General features: G+C 40.2%; 2 protein-coding genes across 2 annotated transcripts; one reads left to right on the top strand and one right to left on the bottom strand.

Annotated features, from left to right (window-relative positions):
* The first annotated feature begins 3016 nt into the window (after positions 1–3016).
* LOC139114715 (myogenesis-regulating glycosidase-like) lies at positions 3017–6453 on the top strand. Its single transcript, XM_070676590.1, has 2 exons — positions 3017–5047; positions 5899–6453. The coding sequence occupies exons 1-2, from the start codon at positions 3283–3285 to the stop codon at positions 6156–6158; spliced, it is 2025 nt and encodes a 674-aa protein (XP_070532691.1). The 5' UTR covers positions 3017–3282; the 3' UTR covers positions 6159–6453.
* Positions 6454–8683: 2230 nt separating this feature from the next.
* LOC139114716 (myogenesis-regulating glycosidase-like) lies at positions 8684–15519 on the bottom strand. Its single transcript, XM_070676591.1, has 2 exons — positions 11392–15519; positions 8684–10642 (listed from the first exon to the last, which is right to left on the bottom strand). Exons 1-2 carry the CDS (start codon positions 13181–13183, stop codon positions 10383–10385), a joined length of 2052 nt encoding a protein of 683 aa, XP_070532692.1. The 5' UTR covers positions 13184–15519; the 3' UTR covers positions 8684–10382.
* Positions 15520–16917: the final 1398 nt, after the last annotated feature.

Here is a 16917-nt window from a genome sequence, read left to right on the forward strand (position 1 = left end):
TGAACAATGATCAACTGATGAAGAACAATTATGCCACTCAACAATCAAGATCGTTCACCAAATGAGGGCAATGAATAACAAAATCAGTGAAATTGTAGAGGACAGCAAGCAAAAAGATTTCACAAGTTTACAGTGGCTGCAAAAACATTGTAATCTCCGTAAATGTAATATTAACCACAGTTGTAACCATAAAGGTAATGAAATAACCAACCATTAATGTACAACCCGGAACCACAAATGTAATAAACACATTAACCATAAATGTAATAAACTTGTTGTATATATGGTCATTTGTTTATCAATGCCTTGGGTAAATAATAAACTTTATTAAGACTAGTGAAATGTTATTGCATACTCTCCTGAAACTAGGTTTTCTTACCGAAACATTAATAATTAGAATACATTGAGAACACTACCAGAAAACGGCGAAGTACCGATCAAACCGTTAGGTAAAGGAAGTGGAACAGCAGTTCTGAACAGCAGTTCTGGACACATAATGAGGAAGCGTCAAAAAAGCTCGTCAACCAGTGATACCACACAAAGTTTTCAACAGACGACTCAGAACAATCAACAGAGAAATATACAATCTTATAACAGAAACGTACGATACAAAACATGTTGACGAGAACATACATCTGGTAAACACAATGCGAACACTACCTTGACCACTGTAGAACAATATAAGACATCCTAGCTTCCCAGTGAAAGAGCAAATTACAAGTGGCACGCACAACCTGTCAATTATTCCACACAATTTACCCACTGAAGATGAATTTGAGGCGACTGATGAAAAAAGTATGGCAAATTTTCGAAAAACAGCGTTAAAGGATCGTATTGTTGTGCACTGACACGCAGATTCCAGCTGTGTCGCGCCGTGGCCAAACCAGCGACACGTAAAATACACTTTCAAAATACACAACACACACTAAACGCAAACAACTAAGATATGAACAATGTGTGGAGTTGCTTTCCATTACTACATAGATAAATATCTAAGAGCTAATTCTTCAATTGCGATGACAAAATAGATTTATTACATTTATGGTTGATATTTTTAATTTATGGTTACCATTTATTACAATTGGTTGCTAGTGTTATTACATTTATGGTAGATTTGTGTTACATTTATGGGTGATGTAACATTAATTTATGGGTGCATTTTATTACAATTATGGTTGATGTTACATTTATGGAGATTATTGCATTATGGAGATTACAAACATTGAAAAGTAGTGAAAATCTTCGCTCCAACAGGGAATACGACAACAGGGAATACGAAATAAAATATCAGGATCTTTCTTTCAAAAACCAAAATCAAACTCTTTTGTACATGGCTTGGACGTTCACCAAAACAATTACCATTTACACAAAACAATGTGTTCACCATCATACCAAAAATAAACAACAGCGAACAGAAGGTTCAAAAAAGGAATAAGGCCTTCGAAACCGACGTTAGAATAACGAAAGGTTAAACGACAAAAGAGATGAAAACTTGTCACGTGTATTAAAGGGACAGTAGTTGTAACTTATCAATGATTTGAATCATTTTTGTTCCGACAAATATTATGTCTTCTCCCTAAAGAACGTTGGATTAGCCAAGCTAACACAACACAATGTGTACATGTGCATATTCCATTCCCAAGATCTAATTGTTCCTCTCTAACTTCAGACTAATAAAACTGTCGCACATGGGGCAAAACTTTCATTTGTAATGTAACCAAATTTGTGTATCGGGGAAATTCGTATTGGCTTGAAATTACAGAACGAAAACATTAACCTCGTTACTTCCAGCTACTCTTCATATATAATTATATCCATACACACTGAAGAGCTAAGGGTGCCAGTGCAAATGCCATGCAGTCGATCTTCAGGGTCTTCCCGATGCGCACGTACTTCCGGGTTTTTTTACGATCACTAGGGGGTGCTGTGGACACGAATCCAGATCGACCTCTACTAGTCTGTGGGCCTGAGGTAAAAGAATGATTTCAAGTGAAAAATTAGTTATACTATCATTTTTCAAATAGGAGGGTATAACTCATCAAATAGTTTCTTTAGCATCATACTCTATTAAAATGAAATCATTGATGATTCAATTTTAGGGCCTTTCTTTTAATTTTAGTGAAAAATTGAAAAAAAATTCGATTTTGGTCAAAAAAGGTTTAATGAACATTTTCAATATGTCAGTAAATATGAAGTGAGAAAGGTAATAGGGGTTAACTTTCACGAAAGAAAATGAACTTGTATTCATGTCAACAATTTGGTGAAGAGATTGAAAAATGCAGGTTTTCGGTTAAAATAGGCCCCCTTTTACTGTAATTTCATTAAGTAATTGCTATTTTGTACGATTTTCTCTGGTAATCATTTCAAAATCGGAATGCAACGCAAAAGCAACCTCGATTTAGTCATTTTTATCAAAAATATGAAAATCTGCACTGATTTGGTCAAAAATCCAAAATTCGCAAATCTAACTCCGATAGAACGTTGATTTTTCTATACAATTATGTGTAAGGTATCATTTTCAGCACATGACAACTTGCTCAAATTTCCTCTTTCATAAGGTCCGGCCACAGGCCCACGGAACGTTTCGTAGATCGTCGTCGGATGGGAAGTGACTGACTCTGTGAGGCCGAAGGCCGAACCTCGGTACTGGTATTCTTATACAGTACCGAGGTTCGGCCTTCGGCCTCACAGAGTCAGTCACTTCCCATCCGACGACGATCTACGAAACGTTCCGTGTAGTGGGCCTGTGGGTCCGGCAACTTCAAGAGCCCTTTTTAGGGTTCGGCCCACAGACTGTACACCGGGCCCCGACAACGACGTGAATCAACGATCCACCGGCTATAGGTTCTGCATTAATAAAGTCTATGTTCGGTTTTTATGCTGATGGATCCATCGTGAGATCATATATGTATAGGTTCGGCTTTTTAAATCCTAGATAATGGAGCTCTCTCTATGAGTAGATTTACAATAGCCGAGCAGTAAAGTTATCCACTCCTTTTTTTCGCGTCGATAGGGGGTCTTTAAGCGGGGTCATAGTTCAAAGGTTGTTCGATGTCGGTGTAGCAGACAAACAAAGTCACTCTGATAAAATATTGTGTACACCCTGTTATATATTAATGTAAGTACAATACAGACTCCGACCCTTATCTCATTAATCCCACCGTGTTGTTATCGTTGTTATTGTTCGGTAATGAATGAAATTACGTCTCAATCATTACCGAACTAGGAACTTCAGGAAGGTTGAGGTTTACGAACTTCGGCTTCACTACAAGGGACAACAACATGTTTAAAATTTCTCTTCTAGTGGCCGTATCGGCAGTTCTTCTTGGTTACCTGTTCTATTCTAGATACGAACTACCGTCAGAAAATACGATTCCTGAGCATGAGCCTGAGCATGAGCGCCAACTGCCCCAAAATTTAGTCAGTGTTGGTCGAATGAATATAGACTTGAACAGCCGCGAGTTCTTCTTGGTAAGGTATATAGACGACGAAGTGGTTTTGCGAGGTAGTCTCGGAAGACATTTCGGATCTGCGACGGGACAAGAATGTGAACATACTCTGGTGAGTGGATTTGGTCACTGCACAGAATTCCCACAACAGGCTCGGCTTCATGTTATGCGCAGGGCATCTTCCACAACGGACTGCTACGACATAATCTGGGAACCTCTGGGAGATGGTGATCTCGAAGACTGCTTCAATCTTGCCGAGAGCCACTGGTATGGCGGGGCTGAACTGCTTCACCAATATTGGCCTATCGAAAAGTCTAGTGTCCCGATGCAGCCCTACCAAACCTCGGACGCGGGATTCATACGAGATGAAACAAGTTACGGAGGATTCATTGAACGGTTATGGTTGAATTCGAAAGGAGTCGGCATCTTTGTGGATAGCTCTGTTCATTTACATGCAAGTATAAATGCAAACAACGACGAAAAATTGTGCCTTAAATCGAAACTCTATGACATAGGTAAATATTCAAGCACGAATACCGATCTACGGCATACAATATGCGTTGGGGCTGACGTGAAAGATGTTTATACACATCTGTCAGCCAAGTACATAAATAAGCCAGATGGTATCCCTGATGAGAAAATGTTCCGTTCTCCGGTTTGGTCTACCTGGGCCAGATATAAGATGGCAGTTAATCAGACTAAGGTGTTGGACTTTGCCCATGAAATCGTAAGCCGTGGTTTCCCCAATAGCCAGCTCGAGATTGACGATATGTGGTCACCGGCTTACGGCGATTTTGAATTTGCACGCGATAAATTCCCGGACGCGAAGGCCATGATCTCCAGTCTCCATTCCATGGGATTCCGTGTCACCGCCTGGGTTATACCTTTCGTAAAGCTAGACTCTCAAGCGTACAGAGAGGGCGCGGCGACTAAATACCTAGTGCTGGATGCCACCACCGACAAGCCCTTGCTTACGCGATGGTGGCAAGGGGACGGTGCTTTGGTAGACTTTACCAACCCTGGCGCTTGTCAATGGTTTATTGGTAGACTTGAAATACTAAGAAAATCTGTTGGTTTAAATTCCTACAAAATTGACGCCGGTGAAACGAATTTCCTACCCACGTCCACCAAAACTCATGCTCCTCTAACAGAACCTGGTGATTACACAAAATTCTACGTTGATTGTGTCGCAAGGCTTGGCCGACAAATTGAAGTCCGCGTCGGTCACCATACTCAAAAGTACGCCGTTCACCAAAGGATGTTTGATAAAGACTCTACATGGGGATACGATAACGGGCTGAAAACCATGATTCCGACGGCACTTGTCATGGGAATCATCGGCTACCCTTTCAACCTACCCGATATGATCGGCGGAAATGCGTATGATCCTGTCGACATTTCGAAGACCGTGTTTCCAGAGCGAGAGCTCTTCATCCGATGGATGCAGCTGACAGCTTATTTACCATCAATGCAGTTCTCTTTATCACCATGGCAGTATGATGACGAGGTGGTTGAAATTGCTTTGAAAATGGTTCAAGTCCACGAAGATATAGTAACGCCAATTGTGTTGAAGGCAGCAAGGGAAGCAACAGTTTCAGGTGCGTTTAACACTCTCTCTCTCTCTCTCTCTCTCTCTCTCTCTCTCCTCTCTCTTCTCTCTCTCTCTCTCTCTCTCTCTCTCTCTCTCTCTCTCTCTCTCTCTGGTACCCTTGTGTCTGACTTTCTTGTCGTTCGGAACATATGACAAAAGTTGTGAAAAGTGAATTGCATTTCTTGATATATATAAATTTTCATGCTCAATGAATGTAAACCAATGAACCGATGCATTGATTTTAAGAAACACACACACACACACACACACACACACACACACACACACACACACACACATATATATATATATATATATATATATATAAAATAATATATATAATATTATATATAATATATATGTGTATATATATATATAATATATATATATATATATATATATATATATATATATATATATATCTATTTACGAAAATGGTTTGCTTGTCAATACAGGCAAAGTATAGTGCTCAATGCATTCTGCAGGGCGGTAATACTGAGAATCTTGGAAACTTGTAGTTGTCACTCTACAGGCTGTTTCATGCGCTAAGCAATCATCAGGAGTGAGTATTTGGCGGGAATGGGACTGTTTATATTGTGTTGCAGGTCACCTGCAACACAATATAAACAGTCCCATTCCCGCCAAATACTCACTCCTGATGATTGCTTAGCGCATGAAACAGCCTGTAGAGTGACAACTACAGGTTCCAAAATTCTCAGTGTATGTATTATCTATATATATATATATATATATATATATATATATATATATATATATATATATATATATATATATATATATATATCATTCCGAGTCTACAGCTGTAACACAGCATAAAAAGTTGAAATGCTATTTCAGGAACACCGATCATCCGACCTCTCTGGTGGACCTCTCCGAAAGATGAAGTTGCCTTGACAACGGACTCAGAGTACCTGGTAGGCGACGATTTACTGGTGGCGCCAATCCTTGAGGGCGCCAGTCGAAGTCGTGACATATACCTACCAAAGGGTCGATGGATAGACGATCTACGCGGCGGCGAACACAAAGGTGCAGTGTGGCTGAAAAACTACAGGGTCGATTTGTCCGAGATTGCAACTTTTACTAGAGTGAAAAATTAATGACACAATGAGACCAAGCACCGTCTTCTCAGTACTTGTGGCCCGGTTTAGAGGACTTCTCAATAAGGAAACTCAAGTAATTAGCGTGCCAATGAACCCATCCTTATTTTCTGCTGAACTTACTCTGTCATTTCGTCAGCTTGATATTAGTAGCATATTGAATTGTCTACTGGGCCAGACATTGGCCATTTCATAACTTAATGTTCACTCAAAAATCCGACCTGTCATTTTCAGCTTTTTCAAAAAAAGTACAGTGTATTTGAAAGATATTCATGGCGAGTTTTACCCATTGAAAGTATGCTGGTTTTTGGTGAATTCTGAATTTTCACAGGAGTCATGGGTATGATGTGACCTCGCGAAGTTCCAGTTGCCAAGTAAAAACACTCATGATGCTATATCTTCCCTCTATGCAGGTGCATTGTTCAGATACTTAGTAGGATCTGCACTTGACATAATTCATATCTCCTTTGGCCCGGTCTTGGTACACTTTTGGCATGGGGATATACATACGTTTCTCGGTTTCGGATCCCTCCCCGGCCCCCATTTTTCCGTCTTGTGTAGAGTTTTGGTAACGTTAACTCAGAACTTTTGATATTAATTTAGAATTTTAACTGCAGTTTGTTCGCTATAGCACGACTTTTGATACCACATCGCCGCTGTTGACTCGTCATTTTACAGCAAATAAATATTTCTCGAAAAGTAGTTTAGGGAATCCATTCTTTCCGAGGGCAATTGTAGCGTTTGAGCAGAAGCGGAAGGCCGAAGGTACGCCTGTAACAAAATCGGAGCCGACTCGGAGAGTCCATCACTCCCCACCTGGTTCTACGGGGATTTACCTAAGCGTCACTATTGCCACTCACAACTCGACTATTTCTGGTTCCGGAGTCGCAGGGCCCAGTAAGCAATAACGATGCGATATGTCGTCTGCGGGACATCCCCCATGCCAGCGATGAAACTCGGTTTTGGAACTGTAGTTGGGGATATTGCTAGTGCGATGTGTAGAATTTCACTTCCTGAGCTGTTGCGTTTTTTCTTTTGCCTTTTAAGATGCATCATCTCAATCCACAGACTGCCTGTGAAGTATTCAGTCACATAATATCGTTACAATCAGCTAAAACAACGATCTCAGCATAAAGAACACAGTGTTTGAACCATAAATGTCAAAGGTGGAATTCAATTACCATAGGACTGTAAAAGCAAACGATGGAAAACGATGGTTGACAAATATGCCTCGAAATTTTACGTGTAGTCATCAAACCTTGTAGATTTGGACAGCGCTTAATTAATGACGGTTACGTTAATTTGGGCCAAACAGCGATGTAGAGTCTAGCAAAGCTTTTGTACTCGTACATGTTGTTGGGAGTGCTTCAATGACCACACTTATAGATGCTGATGTATGGTGCAATACTGGTACAAGCTCGCTTCGTCGGGCATGTGGCAAATTGACTGCTCCAAAATAGAAATTGTCGGCTGCAATGTGTGAGGGAAACCAATCATCCTCGGCGAACTTTCTTCCAAGATCTCGTGACAAACAACAATTTTACATACTTTTAAAGAACAGGTGTATTAAAAGCTGACCTAAATATTACCATGTTGGCAACTTACATCAATTCAAACATCCGCCCAATTATCCACATACATACATACCACATACATACATACATACATACATACATACATACATACATACATACATACATACATACATACTGTCATAAATTGTGTAGGCAAATATGTGAATGGTTTATAAGTGTGTAAGCGTGTGCATGAGCGGGAACATATTTCATGAATTTGCACGAAGAGGTATTTGATACGCAAAAGAAAATTACATCCCAGCTTCAAACTGCAATAAACGTGCATTTAAGAGTAGGATTGCTATCTGGTAAGAATCATATATATATATATATATATATATATATATATATATATATATATATATATATATATATATATATATATATATATATATATATATATATATATATATATATATATATATATATATATATATAACTAGAAACTGAAATATGACAGGTTCCCCAGTGTTGTGTAGCGTGGAAATTTTAATGTAGAAACTAATTGAAAAACACACAACTACATCTGAGTGTCTCTGCACAGCAAATTTTTGGGGCTTGAAAAAATGACCCATGTAGGACTTGAACCCACGTCCCCGAATTCAGTTCGGATGCTCTAACAACTTAGCTAACGGATCAGTTCAAGTTGTTTTACGTGCGCCGTCCTGTTGGCCTATATCGAACGATGAAGAAATGGCTTCAGCATGGGAGCAGTCCTCTGCCAAGCGATAGTTTACAACCACATGACGCATCAAGAGAATGAATCGGATGGTGGTTATTTCCCGGCATCCATCGCTACAGTTTGGAATAACCCGAGGTGCGGGTTTTTGTATTTAAGTTGGATAGGACCACTTTTGCGTAGAAATCGAGGGGTGGAAGCGTTAAGTTTACTTGGACAAGTTCAAGGGTAATATCCATGCAACAAAGAAAACCAACAGGGAAACAACTACATACGCAATGTAAATGTTTAATGTACGAAACGATTATAAAAAAAGATCTGCAGGTTAAAAAAGACAAATGACCTAATAAAAATAAATGACATGATTCTCGTTAATAGCAACTGATAATGCTGTAAAGCTATTATGCTGGCGTTGACCACTGAAACGAAACAGACTAACAGACAGTAGATGACGTCATCACTCAGTAATCATCCATCAATTAGCAACACCTGGTGACCGTCGTGGATTCTTGGCTAAGGGATTCAGCTAATAAACGGAACGGCAAGAAAATATACGCGCCTGGTCTCTGAGTAATTTACTTTCCCGGGGAATTCTGATTGGTACTGGCTGGAAAACTGGCTGGGCACTTCGTTAGTGTCCGTTACATGCAAGAAGATATTAAATTAGGAAATGGGTAAAATTTCACTTTAATAAATAAACCACACAATGGTCCGCCAAGCGCAAACACTCGTTTAGCTTCAAAAATGCTGAACTTAACAAATCACCTGCTTAAATTCTATTGGGTATGTGTCTATGAGACTATCAAAATCATATGAAATCTGAATTATTTTTGAATCATAAACTATGCCTTACAAATTCCTTTAATGGTGTATACTATGGCAATGCTATGTTGTCTTACCGACTAATAGGACAATGGTTATTGTCTTGATAACATTTCATTGTTTTTTGTTGAAAAACTGCATATTACAAACAGAACAAAAGAACTTAAAAATACACCCAAAATTTCATAGCGGTAAACGAAATTTCATATCAAAGTTAGCACACATTGTTGTAGTTGGCTGGCAATAAGACGAACTTGAACCATACAGAAGTGCTCAGGAGATGAGTATAATTTCATGTTTTAATGTCCCTGTCGGATATGATAAAAATGTTATCTCTGACGTACTAGTTCTGCTTTTAAACGAAAAATCTACTCCGATTATCGTCTATTCACATCGTAATGCTTGTAAGTTTGTCTGCTTTAAAAATTATTCAACTTTGTTGTTATCATCCGTAGTCCAGCGTTGTGCTCTAAACTGGATCGCTCGACACAGACGATACTGAATAAAACTGACCGTGTTCGAGTGCTATCCATTGTTATAAAGGTTGTATAAAGGTTATTTTTGCGGAAGCGTAAAATGTTAAGTACATGGTGACACAAAACCTGCACAGCACCAATGACATACTATAAGTTGTTTGCACATTTCCAGAATGTTCCTTCTCCTTCTAATCTCCTCATTCAAAAATTGTCAGGTGTGTTTTAAAAGTAAAGGCCAATAATATCGATTAAATGAAGAATGAAAAACAATTTTGCTCTTCATTTTTTTTGGCATAATTCTATATAATAATTTTGTTTCAGAGTACTGGATACAAATTAAAACTTGCTTAATTCTGTAATTAATTGCGGTTTTGTTCGTTGAGCGTTGTTTGATATCCGAATCCAATGTTTTATTGCTTCTTTGTTGACCGGTCTGATTCACTAACATTAGTTATGCATTGGTAGATGGAAATTTAAAACGAAATTTTGGATAATATTTGGTGATTATTAATGAACGGCGCAATCAATAAAAATAGGCCATCTGTGTCCAGTAACCTACAGGACAAAACATGTTATCACGCTCTTTCCCGATGACATGTGAAGTCATGTGACTAGTCGCTGTCCATAGCTTACACCTCTTCAAACACTTCTCGGTGATCTTGGAAAACTGCTTTCACGAAATTTCTCTCGTGAATGTTGCAATTTCCAAAAGTTTAACTTTATAATCCCTGAGCCAGCGCCCTCCTTCCAAATAGTCCCCTCTGAGTCCATCCCGCCATTTCCCCGGCGGTAAGTAGATGTCCCGCTCTCGTTCCCCTTTATTAAGGACGGGCGCCACCATGAGATCGTCGCCGACAAGAAACTGGTCATCAGACTTCAACGCGTTAGTGTCGTCTGGTGCTATCCACCACAATGGACGAATTATTGGTGTTCCTGTTAGGAATAAAAACAATACCGTCCGAGATAAATTATCGATATTCATAACATTGTACTTCCCTATTGAAGGCGCGCTACTTCCAAAGTTTGTCTGTCTGTATGTATGTGTTAATGTGTGTTAATGTGTGTATCATCACTATATGCTGTACTTTTCAATAGCTGCATGTATCAATTTAATATTTGGTTTTGACTACGTTGAGAACAATATGAAGATCTGCAGCATATGTTGAGAAATGATCTTGAAATATGACACGCTATCACAAATTAAAGTGACAAAAACGACATTTCAAGCTTTCCTTCAGTGTCATCGTGAATTACAGCCAGTGTTTTGGCATTCTGGTGTATACGCGTGAAAATGAATGATGAAAGCAGCATTGCATAGAAGGATGATTACGTCACCTCACGGTCGGATTCGCCTCATTAGAAAACTATGATCCGAGTTTTGATACTTTTGTGTCGTTTTCTTATCAGAAATTATCCAATTGAGTGGGAAGTTGGGATGTACTTTGCTTGGGATAGCCGCATCAATGTTTGTTTCAAGGGTCATAGTGCATGGTGTCTTTATCAATCATTGTCTGTACTGTGTAAAGATATCTAGGTGAGTGTGATAGAGCCAGTTCGGTTGACGTCATATTTTATCGATTTGAATATTTCAAGAATGCCACATTGGACTGGGAGGTGTCCATTTTGAGAGGTCCCTGTTGTCTATGTCATGAAATCAGAAAGTTGTCAACTATCATCCTCACCTGTTTCAACAGCTTCTGAAGCAGCCCGTAACATTATAGGAGTGACGACTGTTTCATGAACGTGAACCATCTCTTTGGCGATGTTGAACACCTCAGCGTTGTACTCCCACGGGCAAATGGAGAATGTCATTACCGGTAAGTACGCAGCGAGTTGGACCCATCGAATATATAGTTCCCTCTCTGGTAAGACAGCCTCTCCCGTCTCTTCACGCTCGGCTCCATTCCCGCCTATCATTCCAGGCAGTACAAAAGGGTATCCAAGAATACCTGCCAAAAGTGAGGCAGGAATGATAGATTTCAGCCCATTGTCGTAGCCCCATCGGCCAAATCTGTCATAGAGTTTGACAAAGATGGGTAGCTTTTGAGTTCTGTGTGCGGTTTGGACTTCTATTTGATCTCCCATCCTAGATGCAGCATGAACATACCTTGTGCTGTACTCGTTGGGCGTTCGAAGGCGATGCTGAACCGTGTAGCTTTGCGGCAGGTAGTACACCTCGCCGGCGCCAAATTTAAATGTGTCGATACCGACGTTGTCACGCAGTTGTTCCAGTCGCGTGGTAAACCACTCAACTGCGTCCGCATTTGTTACATCTAAAACTGTACACATGTTTGAATGGTACCAACTGACCACGGCTGGTGCAGTACCTTTCCCATCTTTTATCCAATATTCGTTTTCTAGGCCTTCAGGAAAGGCTTTGGAGTTCAGACTAGCAAAGGGAGTAACCCATACACTGACTGAGAATCCCATGCTATGCAGACGATCGATCATACTTCTAGCGTTAGGAAATTTCAAAGAGTCGAATTCGAAATCTCCGTAAATGCTTGACCACGAATTATCAATGTGTAGCTGACCTTTTGGAAACCAATTACTGCTGACTTCGTCTGCAAGTTGAAGCACCCGGCTTTGATTGATGTCAGTCCGGTACCTAGCTAAGGTGGACCAGATAGGATACCTGAACAGGTTTTCATCGGGGACGTCGTCAGGGCGATCGAAGTGTTTTTGTGCCATGAACTGGTGCGTCGTTTTGATGTTGTTTCCCAGGCAAACTTGGTACTTGAGTTTCAGGTAAGTGTCGTCTGGAATGTTATAGAGTTTTGAGTCATACGCGGATTTAAGACACAGCATTTGGTCATCGTTGTTAGCACTGGTGTGAAGTGGAATAAAGTCGTTGACCTTAACCCCTACCCCACGACAGTTCACCCAGTACCGTTCCATGATGGACCCAAAACGTGTGGTCACAGACGGATGCATCGGCATCTGAACTGTCTCTATGGGCCAGTGTTGGAAGAAATTTTCCGACCCACCGAACCAGTGCGCATCCGCCATATGTAAACAGTCCATCGGGATGACGTCACAGGCCAGAGAAGTCCACTCAATGTCATAGCAGTCGATGGAATCGTAGACAGAATGAGAAATTACTAGTTTGATTTTATTTTCGACTTTCATGCAGGCAGTGTCGACAACATCATCATTGTCTAGATGAACATAGTCGCACTCCGTAAATCCTTCTTCAAAGCTCATACCAATCCCGTACGTGACTCGCAGCCTCTCAGTGTGCGACCGGTTCTTAACAACGAACTGGCCACTAATGGCATCTAAAATCAAGTTACCAACGATCAGAGTGTGAATTCCAGCGGTGTTTTGGTCCTGTCTGTTCTCCTGAGGTCCAAGGCTTCCAGAGGAGCACGGTATTTGGTACCAGGTCAACAAGGAGAGGGTAAAGACAACAATAATCCCCAATATAACCTTAATATAGAGATTACTGCTGTTTGTGACTTTTGGTGCAGCCATTTTCACCCATCCGTTGAGTACGTACTCTCAAATGAAATCAGTGACGGCGTGGGTCAGGCAGGCCATCTGCTGCGGTTATATAGACTTCATTGACAACAAGACTGCCACTGTTCCAGGCGTCGTCGAGGAATGCACACTTTTTATCCTGCTTTTCAAGGCCGTTTTCTCGTTCACCTAGAATCTAGACAGTATCCGTAACTCTACCATGAGATCAGTATGCCGGTCGGTTCAGTCCCCAAGACATATCCTATGTTCATTCTTTTAGCCCGGAAGCGCCATGTTAAATGATATCACAGTCACTGACGTGCTCGCGCTCACTGTGAACTCATATGACCTCGTTCGGAATTGCACATTTTACACAGGTTTAAGTCTCGTTTCCAGGTCTCGCGTTGCTACGCGAGATCTCACAACAAAGGGGCTTCGATCTAGGTTTCAGCCGACTCAATATTATAATTATTAATAGGCTTTGATGCAACGGCACGAACTCTTTGTTTGTATCAACATGGCGAGCTGCAGTTGCAGACATTTCATTCAATTGAGCTGAACACAATAATCAACGCAGAGTGCAAGCTGATGTGTGGAGAATCACGGTCCCTTTGTGGAGGGACCGTGATAAAATGAATGATAAAGGTCGTCACGTCAGCTGTACACTGCGAATTCACCATTTTTGCTTCAATCAATAAATTAGTAGTTTTTACGTCGTGTTAAGAGATAAATACTTTCATCAGATTTTCTCCGAGGTCAAATCTGAATTTAGACTGAAAGATTGCCTTTGCTAACCCCGACTCCGAGATCATACATTTTTGAAGGCGCTCCCGAACGCTCGCAAATATCGGATCAGTAAAAAATGCATATTAAATAAACTATTAAACGCAAAAAATGCATTTCATGCAAGCCCCATAAAGACCTATCGCCGAATAAATGTGTTTGTGGAATCCGCTCCAGACTTAGGATCCTTAAATGTATTTCGTGCAATCTAAATCGTAAATAATGTATTGAAAAAAAATGTATGCAGTTTAAATGTATAAACTCAGATGTAATCGATGTCAGTGTCAGTGTCGGTGAGCCGCAAGGTTCCACACTGGGGCCATTGCTCTTTATTATTTATGTTAACGATTTGCCCCTTCACCTTGAAAATTCATCCTGTACTTCCTTTGCAGACGACACCACACTTCATGTTTCAAACAATTCCTTAAACACCATATCTACTTACCTGAACGCTGATATATCTAAAACTAGTTGACAATTGGTGTCTTACTGACAAAACTTTGTTTCAATCCCAGTAAGAGAAAATCAATGATCATCGCAACTTCTCAGAAGAGACGGCACATTGACAGTGAAAACTTCAACCTCACTCTGGCTGGTAAAACTATTGACCGCGTCTCATCAGAGAGGTTACTAGGGGTCACCATCTCTAATTACCTAGACTGGTGTGAACACATTTCAACCATTGAAAGCAAAATCAACTCAAAATTGTTTTTTTTGGCACACATCATAAAATTTCTTCCTCTCCCCTCACGCAAGTTATTCTATTACCGTCATCTCACCACACATCAATTACTGTTCTAATGTTTGGAGCTTTACTTCTAATGGCAATATCTATGCATTGAAGCGTCTACAGAGACGTGCAATGAGACTTATTCTTGACATTGTTCTGCCTCTTTCCACTTTTCAAATGTATACTCAGCTTCATTGGCTGCCTATTAACTTGAAACTCCGTTTTAACCGTATATCCCAAATTTACAGAGCAACTCACAATCTAACTCTTGACTACATAACCAGTATGTTCAATAATTATAAACCTTCCAGATCACTGCGTTCTTCCGATCAGAACCTCCTTAAAGTTCCCAAAGCACGTACAATTCTTTATCAAAATACATTGTCTGTTGCGGGTGTGGATGAATATAACAATCTCCCCAAAGCCACCAGGGACTCAGAGTCACTGATGAGTTTTAAGAAATCTTGTAATAACTTTCTGTATTCTATTTACTTGTCTGATGCCTCTTCGTAGTTTTTTTCTGCTATTTGTATTTCTGTGTTGTATTTCTGCCCCAGAGCGTTTCTGCTGTGAACTTGCAGTGCGCCCTCTATTATTGTCGTTGTTGTCAAGTTACGACTTTAAATACTTTCAATTTACTCTGTTCTGGCGATCATAAAGCTCAACTAGTGAGGCTACCTATCGTTCTTTGGTTGTATAAATGCACTGATGATTTTAATAGAGTATATATACACGTTTGTATGCATGTGTACGTTTGTACGCTGTAGGCTAGGCATTCTCGTTTTAGTATGTACTTTCTACAGTTTAACCGGATGTTACAAGGTCAAGTAAAGTTCGTGAAGTGAAGCGAAAGTTGTCCTTGTATCATTCTGAGCAAATATAAAAGGGTAGAACCTGCAACATGCAAACTCTCTATACCCCATCGTGTAGACCTTCAATGTTCAAAATGTAAAAAAATCTATTGGCCAAAGCTCATACATCTTATGACGTCATTTCCTTGTCCGCACTAATCCAAGGCACGTCTGCTCGTCTGCACATGACCGCGCAAAGTGCTGAACAACAAAATGTGCTTGGAGATATAGTTGCCAATGTAGTAGATGCAGTAAGAACCTTTCGTTTGCCTAGCTCTACACTGAACTCTCTATATAGGCACATGTAGACGTAGGTGTGCTTTCAAGCCTAACAGTAACATCTGCTTTTCCAGGAGAGACGATGGTATGGTACTAGCATTAAGAAGTCTAGCCCTGCTGCATCTTGTCTGATACCCCTGCTCTTTCGTAACCGTTTCGCCAAGGGAAGGATAGAGAGGCAACGCTGAAGAAAACGGTTTCAGAATCATTATCGCTGCGGTTCCGGATTTAAGTGACGAGTTTAGTTCTCCGAGTCGCTCCCCAGTATACTCTGTCAAATCCACAGGCGTGATGTTTTCTGGGTAGTTTCTAAAAGTGTAGTTTATGCTACGTTCCGACGTTCTCTTCCGTGGGGATTAGGCTACGGAAGAGAACGTCGGAACGTAGCATAAACTACACTTTTAGAAACTACCCAGTAAACATCACGCCTGTGGTCAAATCGGAGTAACCGTGGACAACCCGTTGTGTGACACGATAAATGAACGCAATTATGGACGTTCTTCATCAGTCAAACACACAAGAAATGTTATAATCAAAGGCATACCGCCTACACACCATTACTTTACTCTATGGGGAGAGCAGCCTCCATGTTCACTATCAGTAAACAACGATTTAAGTAAATGTACTGTTGTTGTTACAAAATGATTAACGAAGTATATGCCTCGAAATGGAAAAAAAACTTTGAACTTTCGCTCAGACCTTCAGCAGGGAAACAATAAACCACTTCCTTTCGAAAATAAAGAGTACATATCGGAGGTCACCGTGTAAAATTTGGTACGAAACTAATTACGAAACTATATTTACCGACCTTTGGAATTCAAAATTTTCGTAAAACGTTATAAAACAAACAACAATTTTGCCCCATAAGCTTTAAAATGAACCCAAAAAGTGGTTGACCAAAATAATATTTTAAAAGTTTCAAGTCCGTATATTTGTCCCGAGGCTCATTTTAGAATACTCTGCGAATTGGACTGTAGGATTAATTTTACTCGACAATATTCTGACAACAACGTTCTGTAGATTTTCATACACTGAAATCATGAATGATGTAATTTCTGAATTGTGAAGTTATAGCATCGTCGGAGTGATCCAATCGGCGCTAACCT

This window comes from Ptychodera flava, chromosome 16 (assembly GCF_041260155.1).
Source record: "Ptychodera flava strain L36383 chromosome 16, AS_Pfla_20210202, whole genome shotgun sequence".
Taxonomy (NCBI): Eukaryota; Metazoa; Hemichordata; class Enteropneusta; family Ptychoderidae; genus Ptychodera; species Ptychodera flava.